The sequence below is a fragment of the Gavialis gangeticus genome, unplaced genomic scaffold (assembly GCF_001723915.1).
Source record: "Gavialis gangeticus isolate Ggan-Ray unplaced genomic scaffold, GavGan_comp1, whole genome shotgun sequence".
In the NCBI taxonomy this organism is placed as follows: domain Eukaryota; kingdom Metazoa; phylum Chordata; order Crocodylia; family Gavialidae; genus Gavialis; species Gavialis gangeticus.
This window is the reverse complement of record NW_017729019.1, coordinates 6,397,422-6,420,043: the sequence shown is the minus strand read 5'-3', so window position 1 is coordinate 6,420,043 and position 22,622 is coordinate 6,397,422. Positions and strand designations below refer to the sequence as shown.

General features: G+C 43.6%; 2 protein-coding genes across 6 annotated transcripts in view; both read right to left on the bottom strand.

The window, feature by feature from the left end:
* Positions 1–22,622, bottom strand: part of ZC3H11A (zinc finger CCCH-type containing 11A) — a 27,536-nt gene that overhangs the window by 3,919 nt on the left and 995 nt on the right. The window contains exons 2-16 of one of the 5 annotated variants that reach the window (XM_019513918.1): positions 17,596–17,651; positions 16,161–16,212; positions 15,572–15,788; positions 13,929–14,048; positions 12,938–13,061; positions 11,323–11,526; positions 10,388–10,552; positions 8,891–8,971; positions 7,991–8,101; positions 6,984–7,067; positions 5,773–5,868; positions 5,221–5,286; positions 3,285–3,785; positions 2,027–2,106; positions 995–1,310 (exon numbers count right to left, since the gene is read on the bottom strand). In XM_019513918.1, coding sequence (XP_019369463.1) covers positions 995–1,310; positions 2,027–2,106; positions 3,285–3,785; positions 5,221–5,286; positions 5,773–5,868; positions 6,984–7,067; positions 7,991–8,101; positions 8,891–8,971; positions 10,388–10,552; positions 11,323–11,526; positions 12,938–13,061; positions 13,929–14,048; positions 15,572–15,625 — 2,002 coding nt within the window. In that variant the 5' untranslated portion in view covers positions 15,626–15,788; positions 16,161–16,212; positions 17,596–17,651. Of the gene's footprint in view, positions 1–994; positions 1,311–2,026; positions 2,107–3,284; positions 3,786–5,220; positions 5,287–5,772; positions 5,869–6,983; positions 7,068–7,990; positions 8,102–8,890; positions 8,972–10,387; positions 10,553–11,322; positions 11,527–12,937; positions 13,062–13,928; positions 14,049–15,571; positions 15,789–16,160; positions 17,369–17,595; positions 17,652–22,622 lie in introns of those variants that run through there. The other 4 variants (XM_019513919.1, XM_019513920.1, XM_019513921.1 and 1 more) reach the window with 4 other exon arrangements.
* On the bottom strand, positions 16,552–22,589 carry ZBED6 (zinc finger BED-type containing 6). The gene has a single exon (XM_019513917.1). The coding sequence runs from the start codon at positions 22,433–22,435 to the stop codon at positions 19,325–19,327; it is 3,111 nt and encodes a 1,036-aa protein (XP_019369462.1). The 5' UTR covers positions 22,436–22,589; the 3' UTR covers positions 16,552–19,324.

The window sequence follows — 22,622 nt, the reverse complement described above, 5'->3', positions numbered from 1 at the left end:
ATACAAATGCATTTAGTCAGTGTAGGCCTCACTGGACTACTGATTTACAGCAATCATTGATAGGTGCATATACAGCTCACGCAAAGGCTCTGCTAAAAGCATTAACCAAACCAGGCCTTAGTGGAGATGGGAATAGGCATTACCACATCATTCCTTATGTAGAGCTTAGATTAGAAGATGCTGGGACAATCAGGCTCTGCAGATTTCACGCAATAGTGATTGATAAAACTAGTCTCAAACACCAAAATAAAGGATTAAGATGACTTGGTAAACATGTTTTATCATTTGTGACAATGCACACATACCATCCAAACTGAAGGAGCAATACTTAGCAGCCTCCTTACTTTTGTATAGTGTCTCATATTTAGATATGTCTTCATACACAGGCTTAGCCACCTTCAGGGTGGAACAAAAACTGTACAAGAGCACTAGATAACCTGGGATGAATCCATAAACCAATCACAAGTGAAAGAAAGACTGAAGAGTGTGCAGAAGTCCTAAGCAATGAAGACACGTTTCTAGGAAGTTATACTTTGCAACCAGAAGTCACAAATGGGAGGTCATTTTCTAGTTGATTTATTTTACATTTCAGGAGTTTCTGAACAGTGGGGAAAGGCCTGGTTAGCACCACTGGTGAAATCCAAGCACAGAGTAGGGGCACATAAGTTTCCCTTTCTACTTGTGCCAGTGGCTGAGACAATTATTGCAAGTGTAGATTTATGTGCATTACCTGAGATTTCCTTTTGCTTCTGCCTGGTTTGGCCTAAGATGAGGCTGCTGCTTGTGTCAAATGAATTAACATGCACACACACACATACTGGGCAGGACTTGGGGTGGTGACTTATGTCTGATTGTGAGGACACTTCAGAAAGGGCCTTATTCATTGTCCCTGACAGCACTGTCCAAAGCAATGACTTTTTTTGCTGAACAGACCAAGCAAGCCAGCCTCTCGGTCAAGACCCGGCTTGGGAGGGCCTGTAAAAGCAAAGCTCACCTTTAGCTTTTCGATCCAAAGGCTGAGCCGCAGGTTTTGCAGGTGGTGCAGCATCACCTGTTCCCGGACCTTCCGTTGCTGCTTCTTGGGATCTCACAGACGTCTTTGCAAACCGACGGGTCATCACTGGCGTCACCGTAGTCTCAGGACTTCCAGCCGCTGGGCTTTTCTCATTGATCACTTCTTCCTGAGGAGATGGCACAGCAGCTTCTTCCGGAGGCTTCTCCTGCTCCTGTTTCAATTGCCGCTTCTCCTTCATGATCTCTTCAAAACTCTTCACCTGAACTTTGGAATTCTTTGCACTACTGTCTGCAGGCTAAAGAAACACCAGAGGAACAAAATGAGGCAGAAACCCACAGAGATTTCATAGGAAAAACCTGCTCAGCAATTCTTCTGCAAAGAACTCTGCTCAGTATAATGCATTAATATCTCACAGGTCCTCAAGCTGTATTCTGTTCTCATATAAAGAGGCCTATAGATACCTTCACCTTTTCAATGACAGGGGAACCCACTGAGATTATAAATCCCCCATGGATATGCCCTTGAACAGAGCAGAGCAATGCTGCAATCTATTTCAACCCTGCTAGGATTTTAAAAGGCCACTTGGGCTGCCCATGAAGGCCTCCCCTGACATTGGACTGATTGACTCCAGTCAAAGTCCTAGCTTCTAGTCAAACCTTTACCTAAACTCATTAAAATCCACCGAAAACTGGAAGAATAAAGCGGCAGAGAACACCGCACAGCTCCACGTTAACCTAAGAGGTATAAAACTAGTGCCATAAGGGCCTCTTCTTTAATGTTAGGTATAGAGAGACAAAAACTTAAAGAAATTTGAACTTTTTAAGGTTTTCTGAGATGCTATCAAAAGTGACAGGATCCTGCACTGGGCTACAACATTTATGAAACCGGAAAAGGTACAGACGTCTCCACTGTGCTTGTCATACATGCCTAGTACCTCCAAAATGTCAAAAGGTCAGGTTACCCAAAGCACTTTTTGACACGAAATGTGTCCTACAATCTCCAAGGACTCACCTGGGCAGCCTCAACAGCTGGGCCAGTTCTGGAAGAAGGCTTGCTCAATTCTACCACCTTCTTTTCTTCCCGTCCAGGTACTTTAAAACAAAAAATCCCAACCCCACATTGTTAGCAATAAGAACACAAATGACTGTGACAACACATAACCCAACTAGCCTCTACCCAATACTGGTTTCTAGTTTTATGGGTCAACTTCAACAATTAAGATGACTTAAGAGAGCTTGATCACATCTTAGGGTTCTGAAATCTTTTGTTCCACTCTACATTCCACAAACAAAACACAGCTGTGGACACCAGAAACATTTACTGTCAGCTGGACAAGCACGAGGAATGAGCCACGCAGACCCATTTTAATTTTTTTATTTAAGGGAAGAATGTTTTTGCACATTACGTGGGATGGAGAGTACACGAATGAGTGCTGTGGTAGAGCCCAGCTTATTAGGTGTGCAGTGAATGCAGCAGGGGATGCAGAGGGATAAAGGATGATATTCTAGCTGAAGCTGAAGGAGACCCTGGAAAATCATATGCCCTGCCTGCCCAAATCACTTCAACCAGATACCTTCACAGCTGGCCATTAATCACATACCCCCTTATTTTGGGGGTGTTTTGCATGAGACATTCAGGGACTGATTTACAGAAGTGCCTATTTCTCCCATCTGCAACTAACAGCCATAAAAACTGTGTTTTAAATGTATGAAAAACAACAAAAATACTGGGTAATCTTAAATAAGGCCCCTGGTGTCAAGATGGACACCCAAAATTCGTAAGTCATTTTGGGCTTAACCTAGCTGTGCTTCCCCTGCCTGTAAAATGCAAATAATACCCCATCTTGCCAAACGGTTATCAAGATATAAACATTAATGTTGCCCAGGTGCTCCAATACTAGGGTGACAGCATTGCAGAAATGCCTGCAAAGAAATGATTGTTGCATGTAGTAGTTTAGTGGAGTCATGGGCCACACACTGAATGCAAAAGACAATATACAGCATCAGTTGGCTGTCTATTCATCAAGTGAGGCAAGAGTTTTGCAGAAAATATGGTACATGGGTCTTGAAATGAGATGCTATCATACCTGCACATACTGGGGCTAAGTGAGTACGTGGACAACCTTCCCAACTTCCGATTCTGCAACCTTCATGCTCTTCTAATGTAGCATGCATGTTAGGAGTAAGCTGGATGACTCTGAATCACTTGAACATACCAAAAATGACAGGAAGCTGCTGCACCCCAGTAAAAAACAAAGCATTCTGATTACCTGTCAATTTTGTGATGCGCAACACTCTCTTTCCTAATGCAGCAGGCTCAGGTTGGGCTGGTGTACTTGGAACAGTCTCTCCGCTCTGCTGTACCCTCAGGGCTTTCTCCTGCTTGATTTCTTCCAGTGTTTTGATGCGCACTTCCCCAATTGGCTTGGCTTTGCTTGTTGCCTCCTCCTGCTGCCCTTTGCTAGGCACAGCAGGAGTCAAGAAGCCCTGTTTCTTGGGCTCACTCTCAGCCCTGGGTTTGGTAGGGCTGCCTTCGGTTTTTGGTTTCTCCTCCTCAGATGGCTTGTTTTTCTTCTCAGCCAGGACCTCAGAGAAGGTTTTGATTCTAACTGCTGGGGAGGGTCTCACTACTGGGCTGGGATCTTTTGCTCTACAGAGCCCTTCGGTCTTGGGTTTCACTTGAAGTTCTCCCCGTCTCTGGTTGGCTTTCTCAAGACGGATTTCCTCCAGTGTTTTCACATGGATCTCTCCTGTTGGTTTAGCAGCTCTCTCTACCATCAAGAGAGGATAAACCCAATTGAACAGAGACAATAATTCATAGTTTCATAGTTAGTAGGGTCGGAAGGGACCTGAGCAGATCATCGAGTCCGACCCCCTGCCACGGCAGGAAAGAGTACTGGGGTCAAACGACCCCAGCAAGGTGATTGTCCAGCCTTGTCTTAAAGACCCCCAGGGTAGGAGCCAGCACCACTTCGCTTGGAAGTTGGTTCCAGATCCTAGCCGCCCTGACCGTGAAGTAGCACCTCCTGATGTCTAATTTGAATTTACCCTCTGCCAGCTTGTGACCGTTATTTCTAGTCACTCCTGGTAATGCTCGGGGGAACAGGGACTCCCCCAATGCCTGCTGGTCCCCCCTGACTAGTTTGTAACAGGCCACTAGATCCCCCTCAGCCTTCTCTTGTGGAGGCTGAACAGATTCAGGTCCCTTGGCCTCTCCTCGTAGGGCCTGCCCTGCTGCCCCCGATCATGCGAGCGGCCCTCCTCTGGACCCTCTCCATGTTGTCCACATCCCTCTTGAAGTGCGGCGCCCAGAACTGGACGCAGTGCTCCAGCTGCAGCCTGACCAGTGCCGCACAGAAGGGGAGGATCACCTCCCTGGACCTGCTTGAGATGCATCTGTGGATGCACAACAAGGTGCGGTTGGCCTTCCTGACTGTGTCCCCACACTGCCGGCCCATGTTCATCTTGGCATCAGTGATGACTCCAAGATCCTTTTCTGCCTCTGCCCTGATGAGAAGGGAGTTCCCCAGCCTGTAGGTATGATGCTGGTTCTTCCTCCCCAGGTACATCACCTTGCACTTGTCATTGTTGAATCTCATCCTGTTCTCATCCGCCCACCCCTGTAACCTGTCTAGGTCTGTTTGTAGCCTATTCCTTCCTTCTAGCGTGACTTGTGCATGCAAATTTAACTAACACTTCAAGTCTCCGCAAAATTTCTCAATGTGCTGAAGAGAAAAGAAACCATGCTACAGCATACATGCGAGTGCCACCAGCAAATTTGGTTTAGCATGCCTATCAAACAGGATAGTGCACTTGAATCATTTTCCTTTAGACCACCTCATTACTGCAATAAAGGCTATACAGTTAAGTATCTGTGCCTTTCTCTTCATTACATCCCCAAAGCCTGTCCCTTCACTTGCATTTCTTGGTCAACTGTTGGCAACCAGATTCTACTCCATTTGTGCCCAAGCAAATTTCTGATGCACCTGATTATGAAGCACAACTGGGGCACAAGCTGGCTGCCAAGAGAGATAATCTTATATTTGCAAATACAGGAGGCCCAATGCTTAAGGGAAATGGAACAGGGTGTGCCAAGAGATGTCAGGGCTGTCATCCAAATTCACCTATTGAACTTCTCACTTGTACAACTGAGGTCCACTTAGAAGGGGAAGAGAAAGAGGGAGTGCAAACTTTAAAAAACATTACCTGTCTCTGTACTGGTCTGCTCAGCTGGCAATCCCAGCCTCTCCTTAAGAGATTTAGGGACTTGAACTGAAAGAAAACAAAAAGTCATCAAATGGGGCTACATAAAAGCCTCTGACTTTGCATTTACATGGCTCTAGAAGCAGATTGACTCTCACATCTGGGGAACTCAAAATTGTCCTGAGGCTTCATTGAACAAAGTATGGGCATGGACAGACCTACTGTTTATAGGACTTTCTACAAAGCACTTTTAGAACACTATAAAAAATTGAGTGGACGGATGACAATGGTGTTACAGTGCAACAAAATTGCCCCAAACTATACCCAGGTTGATGCTGGGTAAAACAGGGACAAACTCTGAAGTGCTTCAGTGATGCTTCAGCTGGGAAGTAGGTATACACCTGCAACTTATCTTGAGTGCAACAAATTAAAAGCATTTTAAAAACACGGCATTTGAAGTGTTTTGTATATATTATGCACGTCTGTCCATATCCCAAAAAGGAACTACAAAATTGAAGTGCGATTCAACCCCAAGGATTTGTTGAGCAAAAGTACCTCTCTTAGGTGCTTTGTCAGGGTTCTCCAGACAGTTAATTTTTTTTCCCAGCCTTTCAGCAAGGCTACGCTTCAGTGAAGGCCCGCTTTCATCAGCTTATGGAATAAAAGAAAGAAAAACAGCTAACAATGAACTAAACATTTTAAGAGCACTTTACATTTTGAAAGGCTATCTGGCACTCTAGCTGGCACTTCTGTGTTTAAAGTCCCAAGTATAATTTTTCTGTATTTGTTCTCCAACTGCTAATAACATTTGCTATTTCTACTTCTAAGCTATAGTTCCTGCATAAATCTGCATTTATATGATACAGCACTTCTCAGAGCCTGAAGACTGTTTTGAAAATCAAGCAGCAGAAGGTAAGCATAAGAGAAGTGGATATGTGGGGGGGAAAAAAATCTGTTTTGACTCTGCAGTTTCAGCATAATAGAATTTTTATGTTGGCACTCTTCAACCCGATGCATTTCATAAGCTATTTTACGATAGCACCCTGAAAAGCAGACACTTTTAGGGGGTTGGCAACCAAAAAACATACTGCACGAATATGGGTGGAAATGCTATATGTTCAGTGCACTGAAACTCAGATAAACATATAAAAAAGCCTGATCTCCCAATTAGTAAAATCAAGGAATCAAACCACCAAGTTAATTAGGAAAGATTAAGTAAGCCGGTAGACTGTACTCTGCTCCAAACAGAGCATACACACAGCACTGCTCAAATCCTTTTTTTCTAATTTAGAAAAGCTTAACTCAAGAGCACTCTCCTCATATCTGACTCTTCCTAGAACTTCCCTCAGAGCTTCCCCTGTCTTAGCCCCTTGCTACCAATTTTCCAGATAAGTCAACCCATTTCCATCTGGGTTGGAGGTAAACCACTTGTCAACATGAGACAGTAGGAATTACTTTCCAACCTCATACAGGGCTGTACAAACTTACAGATGGAAATTCAGGTAACAGAACATGTTCAAACAAAATCTCAATACTTGTAAAAAACCCAAAAAAGATACGTAATGAATAAAGTAGAGTATGCTACAGACTCAGAGTACCACAGTCACAAGTTACAGCTGAACCATATTAGTGAAACTGTGTGAAGCCTTAGAGCAGTGACGGTAGAAGGCTGACGCAGTTTGTGACAGAAGGCCATTAGCAGAACTGTGTGAAAGAAACTTGCACAATGCCTGATTCTAGCTAGTGGTATTTCTCCGAGTTCTCACCAAAACAGGGTTTCCGTTTTCCCAGTCTCTCTGGAAGGCTCAATCGAATCACTGGCTCCTCCCCTGGAACAGTGGAAGATGTTCCTTTAAATTCAGAAAATGCTATAACTACATACATATAACCACTAGATCATCTTGCCAGTACACAGGTCATAAGCACCCACTCAAAATCATGATAATTTTCCCCCTCGGTCAGAAATCTAAAATGCTAGAATGCTGCATTTCAAAACATACTTTATTTTGATATGTGCAATTTATAAAATTACTAGTAAATGTCCTATAACACACTTATCAAATAGACTAGTCATCTGAGACCTCACTTCTGCTTTCTGCCACTATGATTGTTAAGTGGGGAGAAGGCTTCAAATTCGCATGCGTGTTGCATGCTGTGCAGGTTAGGAAGGTTCTCCTGAAGTGATATAGACACCAGTACGCAACTCCAGTACAAAGGATGGATTAACAACATTTCATTTTACTCTTGCACGAAAATCCCCTTCATTAAGCCCATTACCACATCCAACCTTTAATCCTCTAGGCATTTTCTTTACCACGTTGACTACCCTATAGCAGTGCTTCTCTAGGTTTCTGTTTCTATAAAGGTTTTGCACAGCTTGGAATATATTCATTTCTCTTTCTGTCACCTTTCCCCTCCCCTCCCCACATTTCATGCCGCCCTTTTCTGTAGCACTTTCCTCTCATCAACTCTCCATCCCTTCAGTTCTCCCCTGTCTGCACCTTTTCATTTCTTTCTGCAAATGTACTTAACTTACTGTGCAAATACAGGTCCTGATGCTACAGATACCTGAATACAAACACGGTCCCACGGACTCCTATGGGACCCACAAGTGAGTCACCCTAAATGCATACTCATTTGTTTGGAGGATCATGCATTTGAACACATTTTGGCAACATCTGGAGCAGACTAATAAGCCCCGACTACAAGACTTGGCACTGGGCAAAGGCCAGAGAATCTGCTCTAGTGCTGTAGTCTCAGGAACCCTTGTTACCTTGCTTTGTAGATAAGGTCACGGTCCTGACCACCGTGCGTACGTTTTCTTTTTCAGGACCTGGAATGGGCTGAGGTTGAGGTGGATGATCAGAGACTCCAGAGGGGCCATCTGTCCAGAGTAAACCAAGTATTAACGTTAAGAGGAAATGTTAAGCAACTCCACTATCACGAGTCAAAAACAAACCAGGTTTACCTTGTCCCTGCAAACTACATACCAACCAGGGGATATAAATAAAACACGGTATTTTTCTGGCATTTTCACTTGAAATTCACAGCAAGCACTACACGGTTCGGTGAAATATAAGTTGGATATACAAGCAGCGTTCCTTCTAAGCTGTGTAGCGTGTGTGGCTGCGCAGGTGCTCTCATGCCGCGCTGCCAGGGGTGCCTGCGCATGCTGCACAGCTTAGGGGGAACCTTGTATGCAAGGTGCTGAACACGCAAAGGAGGGTGTGTGGAAATGCATGCAATGGGAAGGGCTCAGGCACAGGGCACCAAAAAAGAAAAGCACACACAAGGATTGCACAAAATAGCCTTCTTAGCCAATGCTCAGTCAGCTCCCAGGACACCACCAGAGGAAAACAAACAAATGCACAGGAAAGTGTTAAAAGCATATGAAAGCATAGACTTAATCTCTTCTGATCTTGACCTATACAACAGTCCAGATCAGAGAGCAAGAAGAGAGCTTGTACCATTTGGGCTCTATTTTTAATACTCAGAGACTATTTTAACCCCCTTTTCAAATAACAATCCTTTCCTGAAAGCAAATACAGATTATCCCAGGCAAAAACTTAAAGCCAGCTTTGTTGCCATGCTAGAAAGAATCCAGTCTTTGCTGAGACAGGAATGACATTTCATTAGAGATGTAGAAGGGGGAAAGAAGTGAATTGCAACTCACCACTTGGTTTCTTTGATTTTTCTTTCATTTTCTTCAGCTTGATTTCTTCAAGTGTTTTTATTCCAAAATTCAAATTGGCATCTGAAAATGCAGATTGTAAATGAAGTTAACATTTTAAAGCAGCTGGGGCATGTCTATGAACACAAGTCTTTCAATGACTGATTTTGGGACCTCAGTGAATGTCAGTGCAAGAGACACAGAGAAAAATATTAAGCTGAGAGCCAGAGAGTTTGCCAATTTTATGGGTTGCCTGCTCCCTCTATTTTGGGTACAAGCTGAATTTCAAGGAGGTACTTTTAATTTCTCTCTGTGCTATTAGCTTTGCATACTATTAGATTCCCTTTTTAATGCATGGAGGAAAATCCAGAAAATTAACTCTGCCTAGGTCACCCAGTCACTTTTCTGAACCAGTGAATGCACAAAAAGGTGATGAGGAGGTAAGGTCATGGGAATAATTAACTTAACTGTACATTTCCATTTCTGCCTCTCACCCTAGTGCAGTCCCATGATACACTGCTTCACGAGCTATTTATAGCACACTCCTAAAGCTGCCAGAAGAGATCACTTGCATAGTTATAAAAATGCCTCCCTTCCTTTAAAAAAATAAAAATAAATAAAATAATGTTCTTTGGTGATATCTAGCCAACAAATCAGAACTCTAGCACTACATAAAAACAATTAAGCTGAGAGGAAAAGACACGGGGTATGATTTACTACTCTTTTTCCCTCTGGTGTAAACCAGAAGTAATTCCTAAGTTGTCAAAGGAGTTACTCTAGAGCAGGGGTTCTCAAAAGTTTTTATGCTGCAGCCCGGCAAACCGCGGCCCAGAAGTGGCTGCAGCCCGGCCCAGTAGTAACAGCCAACTGCAGCCGGACTTGCCGGCTGGCAGACAGGTAAGGCTACCCCCACCCGATGGGCAGGGGGGTGGGGCCAAACCCTGCAAAAGAAGCCAGGACCTCTCCACATGGCTCTGGGGGGCCAGGGTTTGCCGGTCCGGCAGCCTCTCTGCCCGGCTCTGGGGGGCCATGGGCTTGTCGGTCCACAGCCACTTCTGGTCCAGCAGTCAGCTGTGCCGCAGACCGGCAGCTGACCCCCCACGGCCTGGCACTGGGCCACAGCCCAAGGATTGAGAACCCCTGTTCCAGAGTATCTTAGGTCTTCTGGTCTGATGGCTTAGGGGCAAGTCACGTGCTCCTGTGACAGCTCGCATCCACTGAAATCCTGATAACTTTCACTTGAGCACTGATTACCGACACATACAGCTTAAGTCACTGTCATTTTCTTTTTCAATATCTTTGGGACTGCACAAGGTTGACAAAAGTGCTTGAAATAAGACTGTGAAAAGCAACAGCCGATCAACCTTTTGGTGCAGCACCTCAGGTGTGACCTTACTAAGCAGATAAAGCAACAGCTACAATGAAAGCTTGTGTCAGGCTGCAAAAAAGTCAGTCAGTCATTAATTAGGTTCATATAACATCTAGCTCAATGGTGCTCACCCTGATTGTGACCTTCAGAAACTCCTGCAACATAAGGTATTGTAATACCTTGTTTTGTATTACCACTGGATTTCCGAGTGGAAACGATCCGTAATCCATCATGGGTTTCTGTAGCTGGTTGCTGGATTGGTGTTTTAGCTTCGTCTCCTTCTTCAGAAAGCTGATCTAGGGTGGGGGTGGGGTGGGGTGGGGGGAGGGACAGAAAAAGCAGATTACATAGTGAACATAAGGAACTGAATGAGGCTGTAATAGCTCATTAGTGCAGGGACTGTGTACAGAGCCCAGCACAATAGGGTATTGGTCCCTAGCTGGGATCCCCAAGCAATACTGCAAAACAAATAGAATATCAAATCTTGTGCCTTCAAACACCAGGTCGCGCATCACCTTCCATGCAGAGGATACCAAAGCAGGCATAACTGCCATTATAATGAAACAGAGGTACTGAGTAGGCAGGACCAGTATTTTCAAGACTGGCCATGCTTTTTTGGGTGCTTAATTTGAAAAGTCAAAGGTCTTACTTCAGAAAGGCTGATCACCTAACAATTCATCTGACAGCAAAAAGTGGCTATTAAAAAAAATGCCTTCTTCAATGCATTACTCAACTTACACCCTGGCACTTAAAAGACAAAAGATGATCTAGGTCTCCTGACTTGGTCACTAGACACCCTATCTTCTGGATTGCCTGTGGGATAGCAGGCTGCTGAGGAGGGAATTTCCTCCATGTTTCCACATTTGTCAATTCACTAGGTGTAAGAAGAGAATTACTAATATTATTTCTGGTATTACACCTAGAGGCTACAACTTGTGGGGAGTTGAAGAACCACCAGTTGTCTGACCAGGCAGACTGCTGCATGTCTAATAACCAGTTCCTGAACACCCTAGTGAATTAGGTGTTGATCTACACCATGTGCTTTGGAGAGTTAAGACAGGCTCACCATCATCATCTTCATCATCATCTGCAGCATTGATTACAACCGGGGGATGCGTGGGACTGGGGACATTTTCTGAGTTTTCCACTTTCATCACCCCCCGCAGCTGTGGGGAGGGGTTGGACTGGACAGACAGTTTATTCTGCTGCAGCGAGATCTGGTTTGCCTTCACCTCCTCTTCTGCAGACTCAGTTGTGCTTGGCAGCACAGCTAGAAGAAAAGTAGAGGTACCTGTAAGTTGCCTTTTTTAAAGCTAAGACTTCATTTAATACCAAGGCATGCGCATAACTTGAAGACACATTGAATTCTCATTGGCTGTTACAAGAGAGATTTAAATTTAGCATAGATTTGCTAAATGAATGAGGAGTGTGGATTTACAGTCCTTCCTGACCGTGATTTTATAGTCCTGCCTGCTGCTGACACTCTGAACACTAGCTTCACACAAAGCTCTTGTATAACCCAGTAAAAGAGATGAAGCAAGAGGCCAGCAGCCTGAAACACTAACAGAAGAATTGATAAGAGAGAGAAGAGACAGCTAAAGGAGTGGGTAAACTTGCCAGTCACACACAGTTGTGCCTTCTCTCATACCCACAATCACCTATGGTCCAGTGCTGTGAATGAGGATTCCACTTGATGTTCCAATAATGCTGACATTTTTAATCTCAAACACTGACCCACGTGAAGGACAATATAACAAATCAGAACTTAGTGTCTCAGGGCACCTGTACACACCATGGGGTTTAGTTCTCATTAAATAGGTTTATAAAATTTAAACTTGTTTATTTTGCATCACTGTTTATATGCACTAGGTTTTCAAATGAATTAAGCTTTGGAGCATCACATCAGTATTTGCACGCACTAGGTTTTTGAACGAATTAAGCCCAGTCCCTGGCTGGCGCCGCAAGAGAGTGGTCCAGCACTGCCCCCCGGCCTGGCGCGCCCCATCCTGTGTCCTGCCACGCAGCTGCGGAAGCAGGGGGCCAGCAAACCGCACAAGAAAAACAAAGCGGAAGCAATTTGAAAGCAAAAGCAATTCAAAGGGGTGAACTACAAAAAGTTGCAGCACCATCTGGTGGGCAAAGAGGCTCGTTACACATCTTTGAGTGCATGCAACCAACCCACGGATGCCACACTTTAATTTGCAGCAAAGCAAACTAAACTATGTCCAAGGAGTTTTACTTTAATGCACCACAAAGACTTTTAAAGCGCCCGTAAAACCTGCCTGTGCAAACAGTCATGTCGTTGCAGCATAAGAAAGGGCAAAAAACGAGGCATGTACAAAGGCCCTCAGAGTCAACATTTGCTTGAACTGCAGCAACATAATAATTTGGTGTCACATTCTCAGAGCTCATTTTTAAACATGCCAAGTTTTAGACCTTTACGAGAAAGGATATTTTTTGCCTTTCAGAGCCTTAAGAGCACCACAGATGTTTATATATATTCTTAACAGTGGAGCTACCTCCCCTGCCCCCACCCTCTGCCAATAGTGGAAGTGCTTCAAAATATTTTTGAAAGTAAAAATCTGGAAGTTGGCTCTAATAGACCTCAAGTCTTTGAGTTACTTTAAACCAGGGAAAATTTCTTAGAGGAGAAAAAAAAAAAAAAAAAACAACTGGCTCACTTTTGCTTGGAGGTAGGAAGAGTCCATCAACAAAGCGTCCTTTGGTGTGATGGAAAGCACAATTCAATTTCTGACAGCCCCCTGGCTGGTTCTCCCAATAACAAGGAATTTCACTGCGTTTCTTCTAAGAAGACAGGGGTGGGGGGGGAAAAGCAGTCACCTTGGAAGAAAATTCTCTTAAAAAGAGCTGCAAAACCATCTACTTGACAGTATTCAAGAAATGGCATAGAACCATCACCGTGCAACACTGTCACAGTACAGTACAAATCAAATACATCACTAAGAAAATCTCTCAATACACTGCCTAGATATATATACAATATATGCATCAACTGTGGATTAATAATTTCTTTGTAGCCTTCTACCATCCTACAGATGAAATGCTTTCTCCTTCCTTTCTCTACGCTCTTGGTTAATATATAGTTTCTGACAAAAGAAGGCATTTCCAGAAAAGTCAGAGATGAAGGAGACCCATACAGTTGCATCTCGTCTATTCAAGGGGACAGTGTAGATTTATTCCCTAGTACTGTGCCCAAAGCAATTTTAAGTAACTAACCCGTGGGGCTGCTGCTATTTCTGTTGAGAAGATTATTCCAACGTTGAATAGATCTCCCAGCAGGGAGGTTTTTTTCTAACAGCCAGCTTTCCTTAATTTCAGCTCATTATTCTTACCAGGCAAAGGCAGGGGAAACTGATTTGCAAAAGTGAACTCAGTCTATTTACAGCAACAAGGAAATATTCCATTGCTCCAATACTGAACAAGTCAGGAGCTGCCAGAGTGACCCGCTTGCTGCTGACACTAGTCGGACCCTCCTGAATTACCGTAATCATTCCTCCACTCCTCAACACTGGTATGTCATAGACCCTCTTGCTGAACGAGACTACCACAGCACAAGTAACCTCAGGAATACAGGTTAAACTCTAAAAGGTTTCTTGAGCCTCACATGGTGAAAGCACTGCCTGAAGATGCATTTGCAAAGCCCGCACTTACATCAATCTCCATGTGTCTAAACCTGCAGATGTTCCTGAAGCAGCGCCCTTCTTGCCAGAGCGTGCAGACGGTCTCGTTCCCCAACGCAGCTTCACAGTGACGGAAGGGACAGCTGTCCCCCTGCAACCAATGGAGGAAAGGAAAAAGAGATGCTCTCATCTGAACACACTCATGTACAAAGGGACAGCTGTTACAGTGGGGCTGAAAGGAATGGCGTTAGTCACTAAAGCAGTCGCAGTGTGGGGGAGGAGTGGGAATCATGGAAAGTCAGGAGTGAAGAAGAAAAGGAGCACAGAACACAAAATGAAGTCTCAGGGAGTAGGCAGAAATAATGAACTCTGAAAACATTTGCAGCTTTCCAGCATTATTTTAAATCATCGGCTCAAAGTCCAACAATTAGAAATAGGTAAGATGCCACAAGTTCTTTTCTTCCATCTATAACATGAGAAATCAAGAACTGTTCTAGAAAAAAAAAAACCTACCAAGACTATTTTAACCCTACACCACACCCCTATTCCCCACAATCTCTCTCAGCCATTTTCCTATAGCCTTTCATTGTGATTGTAGTTAATAGACAACCATTTCTTATGCTTTTTTCAAGTGTTAGCATTTATTTTAAGTTGAGAAGTATTTGTTACAACACGATATTTAATATTTAGACACCATAAGAATTCAACAGCCTGGGTAAGTAAACTCAGACAAAACTAAGTTATACCTAAGAAAGTTATCTGGAACAAAGAGTTGAAGACAGATACACTGAGTTAAAATGCTATACTGTTAAAAACCAGAAAGATGCCTTGTTTAGGACTCAGCAAGAGATGACAAGGCTAGCTGGTTTCTCCTGTTAAACTTCTGTATTTTCTTGCTGCCACAGAAGAGGGCACAAGATATTCCTGCACCCACCAAAGTCCCAGTCACTGCCACTTTCTAGATCTTATTAGCCTACTTATGGAACAATACAATGAACAGATCCCATCTGATACAGGAATTAATCAGCCAGTTTACTGGGCAGCAACAATGAGAAACAGCTAGATCAACACAGGAAAACCACGGTCTAGAAGAGGAGGAACCAACCTCATTGGCAAGCATGCCACAAATTAATGCCCGTACTCTCCCTAATCGCCACTCTAATCTGCTTCCCCGGCTCAATTTGTTGCTCTGCTTTCTGCTCCCTGCCCATGCCACTAGAGGCAGACATGCTGCAGATTGTCCCCCCTGGTCTAGACTATTAAAGGAGCTAGGAACCCGAGTTTCAGTCCATCACTATTGAGACCCTCCATAGTTTGGGACACGTCGGTTCAATTTCAAACCTCTGTTTACTTGTGGTTAATACCCACGTTAGAGGGTATTTGTAAGGAGTAGCATCTGATGAACTGAGATGCATTTATTTGTGTGAAAAAGAAACATCAAAGGCAAAAATTAATCACACTTCTAAAAAAAAAATGATCTTGCATCACTATTCTCTTTTGATGTATTCCTTGCTGCAACAGATGGCCAAATATAACAAAAGAAGACAGGGACAGAGAAGAGGAAAACAGCTCTGACAAATCAGGACAGATCTGCTTTCAAATCTGGCCACAAGACATTAAATCGCCAGAAAAAGATTTGCTCATCTGTTTTTAAATGCATTTGTGAACACGCACCTTGGTGCAGGTGGAATAGAAATAGAAGTAGCAGTCATCTCCTTGGTTAGACATGCTGGACAGATCCTCAGGGACAAGCCTAGTGATCCTCAGAAGAGTTAGGGGTGATTGTTCCACACAGCCTTCTTCCTCTCGTGTAGAGAGCGGGCTTCACCCTTTCTTGGACTGAAACAATCTTCTACAGGCTTGATTAGAGAAATCCTCTTTAAAAAGTAACCTTGGAGAAAGTGATTGTAGACAATTAAGATAACCGATGGACTGTATTCCTATTCCATTACCATTTAGGTAATAGGACCATGTTAATTCAAATGCCTTGAAACTGACCAGCTGCAAACCCCTACCACCCCCAATGTAGAATCCTCGTAAATAGCATGAACCTTTTTTGTCATGCTTTTATTTTTTCTTCTCCTCTCCTCTCCCTAACACAACAGCAGCAGGATTGGGACCTGACTCTTAAGGAATACATCGTGCCTGGGAATCATCGTTAAATCCTTGACTACTGGCATAAAATGCAGCTTTGAGTTACAGAGTATCATGGTCCCCTCTTCCCCTCAACCACAGGAGGTGACAAATCAATTTATTTACATACCTGGATAAGTCGGCAAGGTCGTCAATCTTCAAAGACTTCCAGTTAATTTCTCCTGTAGGCCGAACCAACACTCAATCCGTGAATTAATAATAAAGGGGTAGAAAAATTTTCCTCCTCACATTGCCAAGGAAACCTCTCATCCACAATTCAGAAATAGGCCGAACTTTTAAATATCTTACAACTACTGGAGGAAGCAAGTCCATTCGAATACTCTGTCAGACTGGAGACAGCCAGGGTTAGTTAGCTCTTCAAAAAAAACCCAGTTCATTTAAAGCGGAACTTTGAATCACAAGTGGCTGCAAAAATGAAGCTCCATCTTCCGCAGCCGGATAATTTATTTATTTTTTTTTAATTTAAAATTCATTAAGTTTCAATTTCTGGTCTTCAAAGATTTCTTCACCTATTAAGAAAAAACAAAAACCTTCCCCCATCTTTATTAGCTGTATAGCAAAAACAAACTTGTGTGTATAAACATACGTATATGTATATACATATACATATATGCAAACATGTTTATACACACACACCAATATATGCAAGTGGGGTAATAAAAATCATGCCTTTTTGGCTAGTTGTTGCTTAAAATGCATGAAATGTTTCAATTTGGGGAAATTGGCATAAATTGAGGGGTTAAAAATATTTCCGACAAATATATCTTCAGGCCAATGCTTTATAAACATGGGTGAGTTTGGGTCTGGCACACAAATATGCATACATATGTACATGCATACAGTATATACATAATTATACACACAAAGCGTGCACAGTATGTATACTATAATATCCATATCGTAGAGAATAACTTTTAGCCCTGATCAGACATATACAGTTGCAATCAATTCAGTGCAGAAAGATAGCAGATTTAGCATATAGCAAGCTGAAAGAGGCAGGGAAATGCTCACTTTGGAAGTGGCATGGCTGCATGAGACAGAGAATTTGGAATATTTTTCTTTTGATACTCGGAAGCCAATTTCTTTCTTTCTTTTTTTTTTTACATCAGAACAAACACTTCAGGCTTGTCACCACATACTGTTCCCCTGGTGCATATATAAGCCACCATTATCCACTGCTGTGAGATTGGCAAAAAAACTCGACAGGATGGCTTTGGTCCCATTCTTAGCAGCCAATGACTTTGACACCATAAGGAGCCTGGGATTGATTCCATTTAGCCACAAGCAGTTTCAATTCACTGGGAATTGAATGTTCCAATTAAAAAAAAAAACCAAACAAAGAAAAAACCCCCCAAAAACCAAAACCCGGAATGTCATAAAACCTGCAACCAGACCAGGAAGCGCTCGACTGAAAGTGATTCTGATTTCCATGTCATTAAATATGTTGCACATTTCTACACTAATTCTCTTCTGACTCTCTTGGACAAAACTGAATGAAATATCACTTACAAATTAATAATAAAAGGTTGGAACCTTTTACTCACACAAACACTAGTGAATTTTCCAGGAATATTTTTTTTGGCAGGGAATTTTCCCAAATCTAAAATAAAAAAAGGAAAAGTTGGGTTCTTATATTAGTTAGCAGTTTCAAATTTCTTGACAAGGGGAATTAGAAAGTAAAATAAGATACAAGCTCCCTCCCCGCTCCTTTTATATAAATACAATTATTTCACTTGTGATCTTGTTGACTTGATAACTGGATTCTGTCCCCCAGATAATGTCCATCTACCTACACCTAAAAATACCGGTGCTCCGTCACGTGCAATTCTAGGGAAGCCTTTAATGAATATGTTTTACCTATATCCACACTGATTCTATGAAATTTCAAAGCGCAATCACTTCAATTTATTGTGTCACACCATAAACCAATACCTATTTCTTGGCAAGTACAGGACATTTGAGCGTCCCTAAAAAAGAATAAAACAGAAGTATTCAAACAGAAGTAATCAGAACAATCTGATGAATGACAATTTCTCTTCTCTAGGGAAAAATAAATTTACATATTGAATACAAATTACTGTATTCATTGCAGTGGGAAAATGTACCCCATATAATCTGGGTTCATTTGAGCACACAGGCCGCTCAGCTAATCGGTATTTTTAAGTCTGCTTTCATCCAATTTGCGTGTTGCCTTCCACATTACCACATGTGCTTAACGCTTGGAGCACTGTTCAGTCTCATTTAAAATATACTAAAATATACTAATCTACAAGTTAAAAAAGGACAAAACACTTGGGCCTCTCAGTTCTACAAGCAATTTCATGAATACCCAAACTATTATTCTAAATGAAATTATGTTTTAAATCAGTCAAAATAGCAATTTAATCATAACAGAAAGATGTCACTTGACCTACATCCCTGAAGGAAGCATAAAATTCATAAGTCTGGTGCACTTAGCATGTTTGTTTCAGAAACTGATAAGCATTCCAAAGTCAATACAAAATTTCTACGATTCTACTGGAGCTCACGTACAGATTGGGCTGTGCTTCCCATGGTCATGTCATCTAGCACAGCATCATACTTACACGAAAGGGGCCATAACTAGAAGCCTATGAAAACAGAACTAGTCACACAAACCCCCACACCTGACCCTTGCAAAAGGAAGACAAATACAATGGTCAAAATCTGTCCAGTCTAACAGCCCCGTCTTTTTGATACTGAAAGTCTATGCTATACCTACATCTAGCTTTCCAGCCTGCCGGCCAGCACTAGTCCTATCCTGAGTTTATAGGAGGGACGCTCAGAGGGAAAACGACATTTTTCAGCTCAGCAAGTATCCAAAGGAAGCATTATTCAACTGCTACTACCAGCACCATATTTTTAATTAGATTCCAACTTCATTGCTTTCCAAGCGTGAAGCCTGACTCTACTTTATGTTCTCTTTATAATTGGCCTACTTGTGTGTGCTTGCTTATCTTTTTAATGTTCATTTCATAAATGCTTACATTATAGTCTCTACGTGTGTTTATCTGGCCTATGTTAAATGAGTCTGTATTTAAGACTCAGAAGCCAGGAATTTCTAAAATCTAATCTCATCTTTTACATCAAGTCACATCTGTCACTTTTTGTATCTGCAAAATGGGTACGCTGCAGGGTTGCCTAGGAATGCATCTATAAAGCACTCTGAAGACTGAAAGCACCGTAAAATGTACAAAAAATAGTTCATCGCAGCACACGTTCAGGACTTCATACGGTTCACAGAGCACGTCTGGCTCAAAACATCTCGTCCTCGCTGCTCTGAGTGACCTCGTCCTCTGTGTCAAAGCCCAAGGCCAGAGTAGAATAGTCATAATTTATACTTTTTAAGTTGATTTTGAGGAACATCAGTTGTTCAATATTGTCAAAGCCTGCACTAGCCCTATGTTCTGAGGCCAGGTGGCGCGTTGAGCTGAAGAGCCATTCCGAATGCAGACTACAGGGTGGGCAGCCAAGATACTGAATGGCTACTTGGGTTAATGCAGGCCACCTTCTCAGCTTCCCCTGCCAGTAAGTCAAGGGGTCATCTTTTACTGAGATCCTCAAGGGCTTCTCGTGGAAGTACTCCTCTACTATGGTTGCAGCAGACGGGCACAACAGCCCTTTGCCAGTTAAAGCAATGATCCTTGAAGATGAGCCATTCAAGGGACCTGAACCTGCAGGATCTTTCTTAAAATGACGGGCAAAAGGATCAGTTCCTGCAAGGGCTGGCTGGCCTGATGCTTTTCTCTTCTCCATGGGGCAACTCTCCATTGACAGGCACATATGCTCAGACACTGCTTCAATTAGGATTTGCTTATAGCTGGCTAAGTCACTGCCTCGGGGAAGGAATTCTTCTAAACTGTCTTTAAAGAAGGGATCTAACAAAGTGGCCAAGATATAGTGCTCAGACCTGAGCACAGCACACAGACGAGAATCAGTTTCTATCCTCAGAGACAAGTCATCCACCAGCCCAAGAGCGAGGGTGGCCCCTTTGATTTGAAAATCTTTCCGCATGTTCTGCAAAGTAAGGAGCAGGCGGCGGACTAATGGTAGTGCCTGACTAAGCCCTGCAGTGCACGCGCTCATCTCCCGAGTGGCTTCCACAAAGGGCTCCAGGATGTCACACACGTGTGCCATCAGAGACCACTGGAGGGAAGTGAGGATGACCCCACCTGCTCTCCCCCCCAGGCGATGTTGGACCGAATAGTCGTGCACTGCTTTCCGCTGCTCTAGAAGTCGCTTCAGCATATAAAAAGTAGAGATCCACCAAGTGGCTACCTCCTGCTTCAAGCTGTGCTGCAGAAGATAGCTCACGTGCTGGAACTTCTGCAAAACCTGACGGGTTTTAGTGGAACGATTAAAGTGAAGGCAAATCTCTCGTGCAGCTGCCAGCATGCTCTCAGTACTTTTGTGCTCACAGAGAAAGTCCTGAATGATTACATTTAAACAATGCATGAAACATGGCACGTGGGTAAAGCCTCCTTCTTTCACTGCACGTACCACATTGGCAGTGCTATCAGAAACTACAAAGCCAGGGGTGAGGGAACTGGGGGAGAGCCACACACCAATCTGGTAATTCAGTTCTTGCAAGATACTGGCTGCTGTATAATCTTTGGCAAAGCCAGTTACACAAAGGGCTGCCTGCTTCCTAAAATTGGGAGCTCTGCTGGTGTTGTCAGAAGATGACACTTCATAAGATACCCAATGGGCCATCACTGTCAGGTAGTCCAAGGCTGGTTCACAGGTCCACATGTCAATGGACAAGTGTACTTTGTGTAATTCTGCTTTCTCCAGAGCCAGGGAAACCTTCTCTCTCACAACACTGTGTAACCGTGGCACGGCCTTTGTAGAGAAGTAAGTTCTTGATGGCAGCTGATAGTCGGGGGCCACAATCTGCATGAACCTCTGAAAAGCAGGGGTGGAAAAAAAGGAGTAAGGCTGCATATCCTCAATAATCAATTCTGTGATAGCCCTGTTGATCTGCTGTGCAACTGGATTTTCACGGTATCTGATCTTCCTCACAGTAGTAGGTATTTGAGAGTCTTGGTTAGTCCCAAAGTTGGGACTTAAGGCTTTTCTTTTACTAAGCACTGACTTGGGAGAAAAAGCTGGGGCAGGGACACCCAAACCTCGAGGTGTTAAACTGTAACCGGCCGACAGTTTATCTCTGGAAGAGAAATAGCGTGATAAGTCATTCCTACGGGCCAAAAACATGTCCACCTCAGCTGGACTGGGAGGAAAATCCTCTGCTGCCTCCTCCCCAACACCATTACAAAGAGCACCACTAGATTTGTTGGCCATGGCCCAGTGCACAGGGTGCATGGCTTGCAAGTGTCGCTGGAGTGTGGAGGTGCCAAGGTGAGTCCCCGGTCTGCCGCGACTGACACTCTTTTTACAGACGGTACAGACAGCTCGCCAAGTGTACTGAGGGTCAATGTAGAAGAAGTTCCACACGGCAGATGTCTTAGTCCTGGTTCCTGGCACTAGGACACGTTTGACAGTATTGCTTTCAATGAGAAAAGGCTCTCGATCTGCCCCAGAAATGACTATTGCTGGTGCTGCGCTGGCTGCAGTGGTTGCACCTGTGGGAATAACGTCTTTGGCAAATTTTCTGGCCAGCTCTCGCTTTCCTGGGTGGAACTCATTCACCTGCACAGCTCTCTTTCTTCTTTTTTTGTGGAAAAACTGACCCACTGCCTCTTCCACCCCATCGCCATCAAAATTAATGCTTGGAACATATTCCGAGCTCCCACTGCTACTCAAACTGCTGCCTCTGCTATCAGGGGAGACGGGCGAGACAGGCATGTTAAAGGCATATTCATCCTCCCCTACATTGCTTCCCCCCGCAGCATTTATTTTGGTGGCCACCGTCCAGTGCACAGAGTGCTTGGCTTGGAGATGTCGCTGAAGTGTCGACGTGCCGAGGTGGGTGCCCGGCTTGCCGCGGCTGACGCTCTTTTTGCAGATGCTGCAGATGGCGCGCCACGTGTACTGGGGATCGATGTGGAAGAAGTTCCACACAATGGAAGTCTTTGCTCTCGCCCCGGGCAACAGAACGTGCTTCACAGTATTGCTCTCCATGAAGAAGCTCTCTCCATTTTGCTCAGGGGCAGCAGCAGGTCGCAGATCTTTCACAAATTTTTTAGACAATCCCAGTTTTTTATGGTGTGGCTTTCCCTTAGTTCCCCTGTTCCCCTTCTCTTTAGCATGCTGCTCTGTCTTTTCCTCCTCTCCTTCTACCATCGCTTTATCCTCATCCTCAGTGTCAGAACGAGCACTTGGACTAAATTCCAGACTCCTGGCACTCCTATAGCTACTGCATCTATTAGCAGGGGAGACTGGCACAGAGAGGGAACATGCACTCATTCTCCGTTTCCAAAATTAAATGGCAGAACCTGGTAGTAATTTTATGAAGGAGGTAACAAAAATTAATCTTCTTCACTTAAGCTATCTTTTCCTGAGTTTCTAAAGGAGTCAATTTCCTTTTCAAGCAATTCTTTGAAGGGCTTCTAGTTTTAAAGGGGCGGGGGGGGGGGGGGGGGTGGGGAGGGGG

Excerpts from the sequence above, each read along its gene's own strand:
- ZBED6 (XM_019513917.1), bottom strand. The coding sequence starts at position 22,435 with ATGAGTGCATGTTCCCTCTCTGTGCCAGTCTCCCCTGCTAATAGATGC.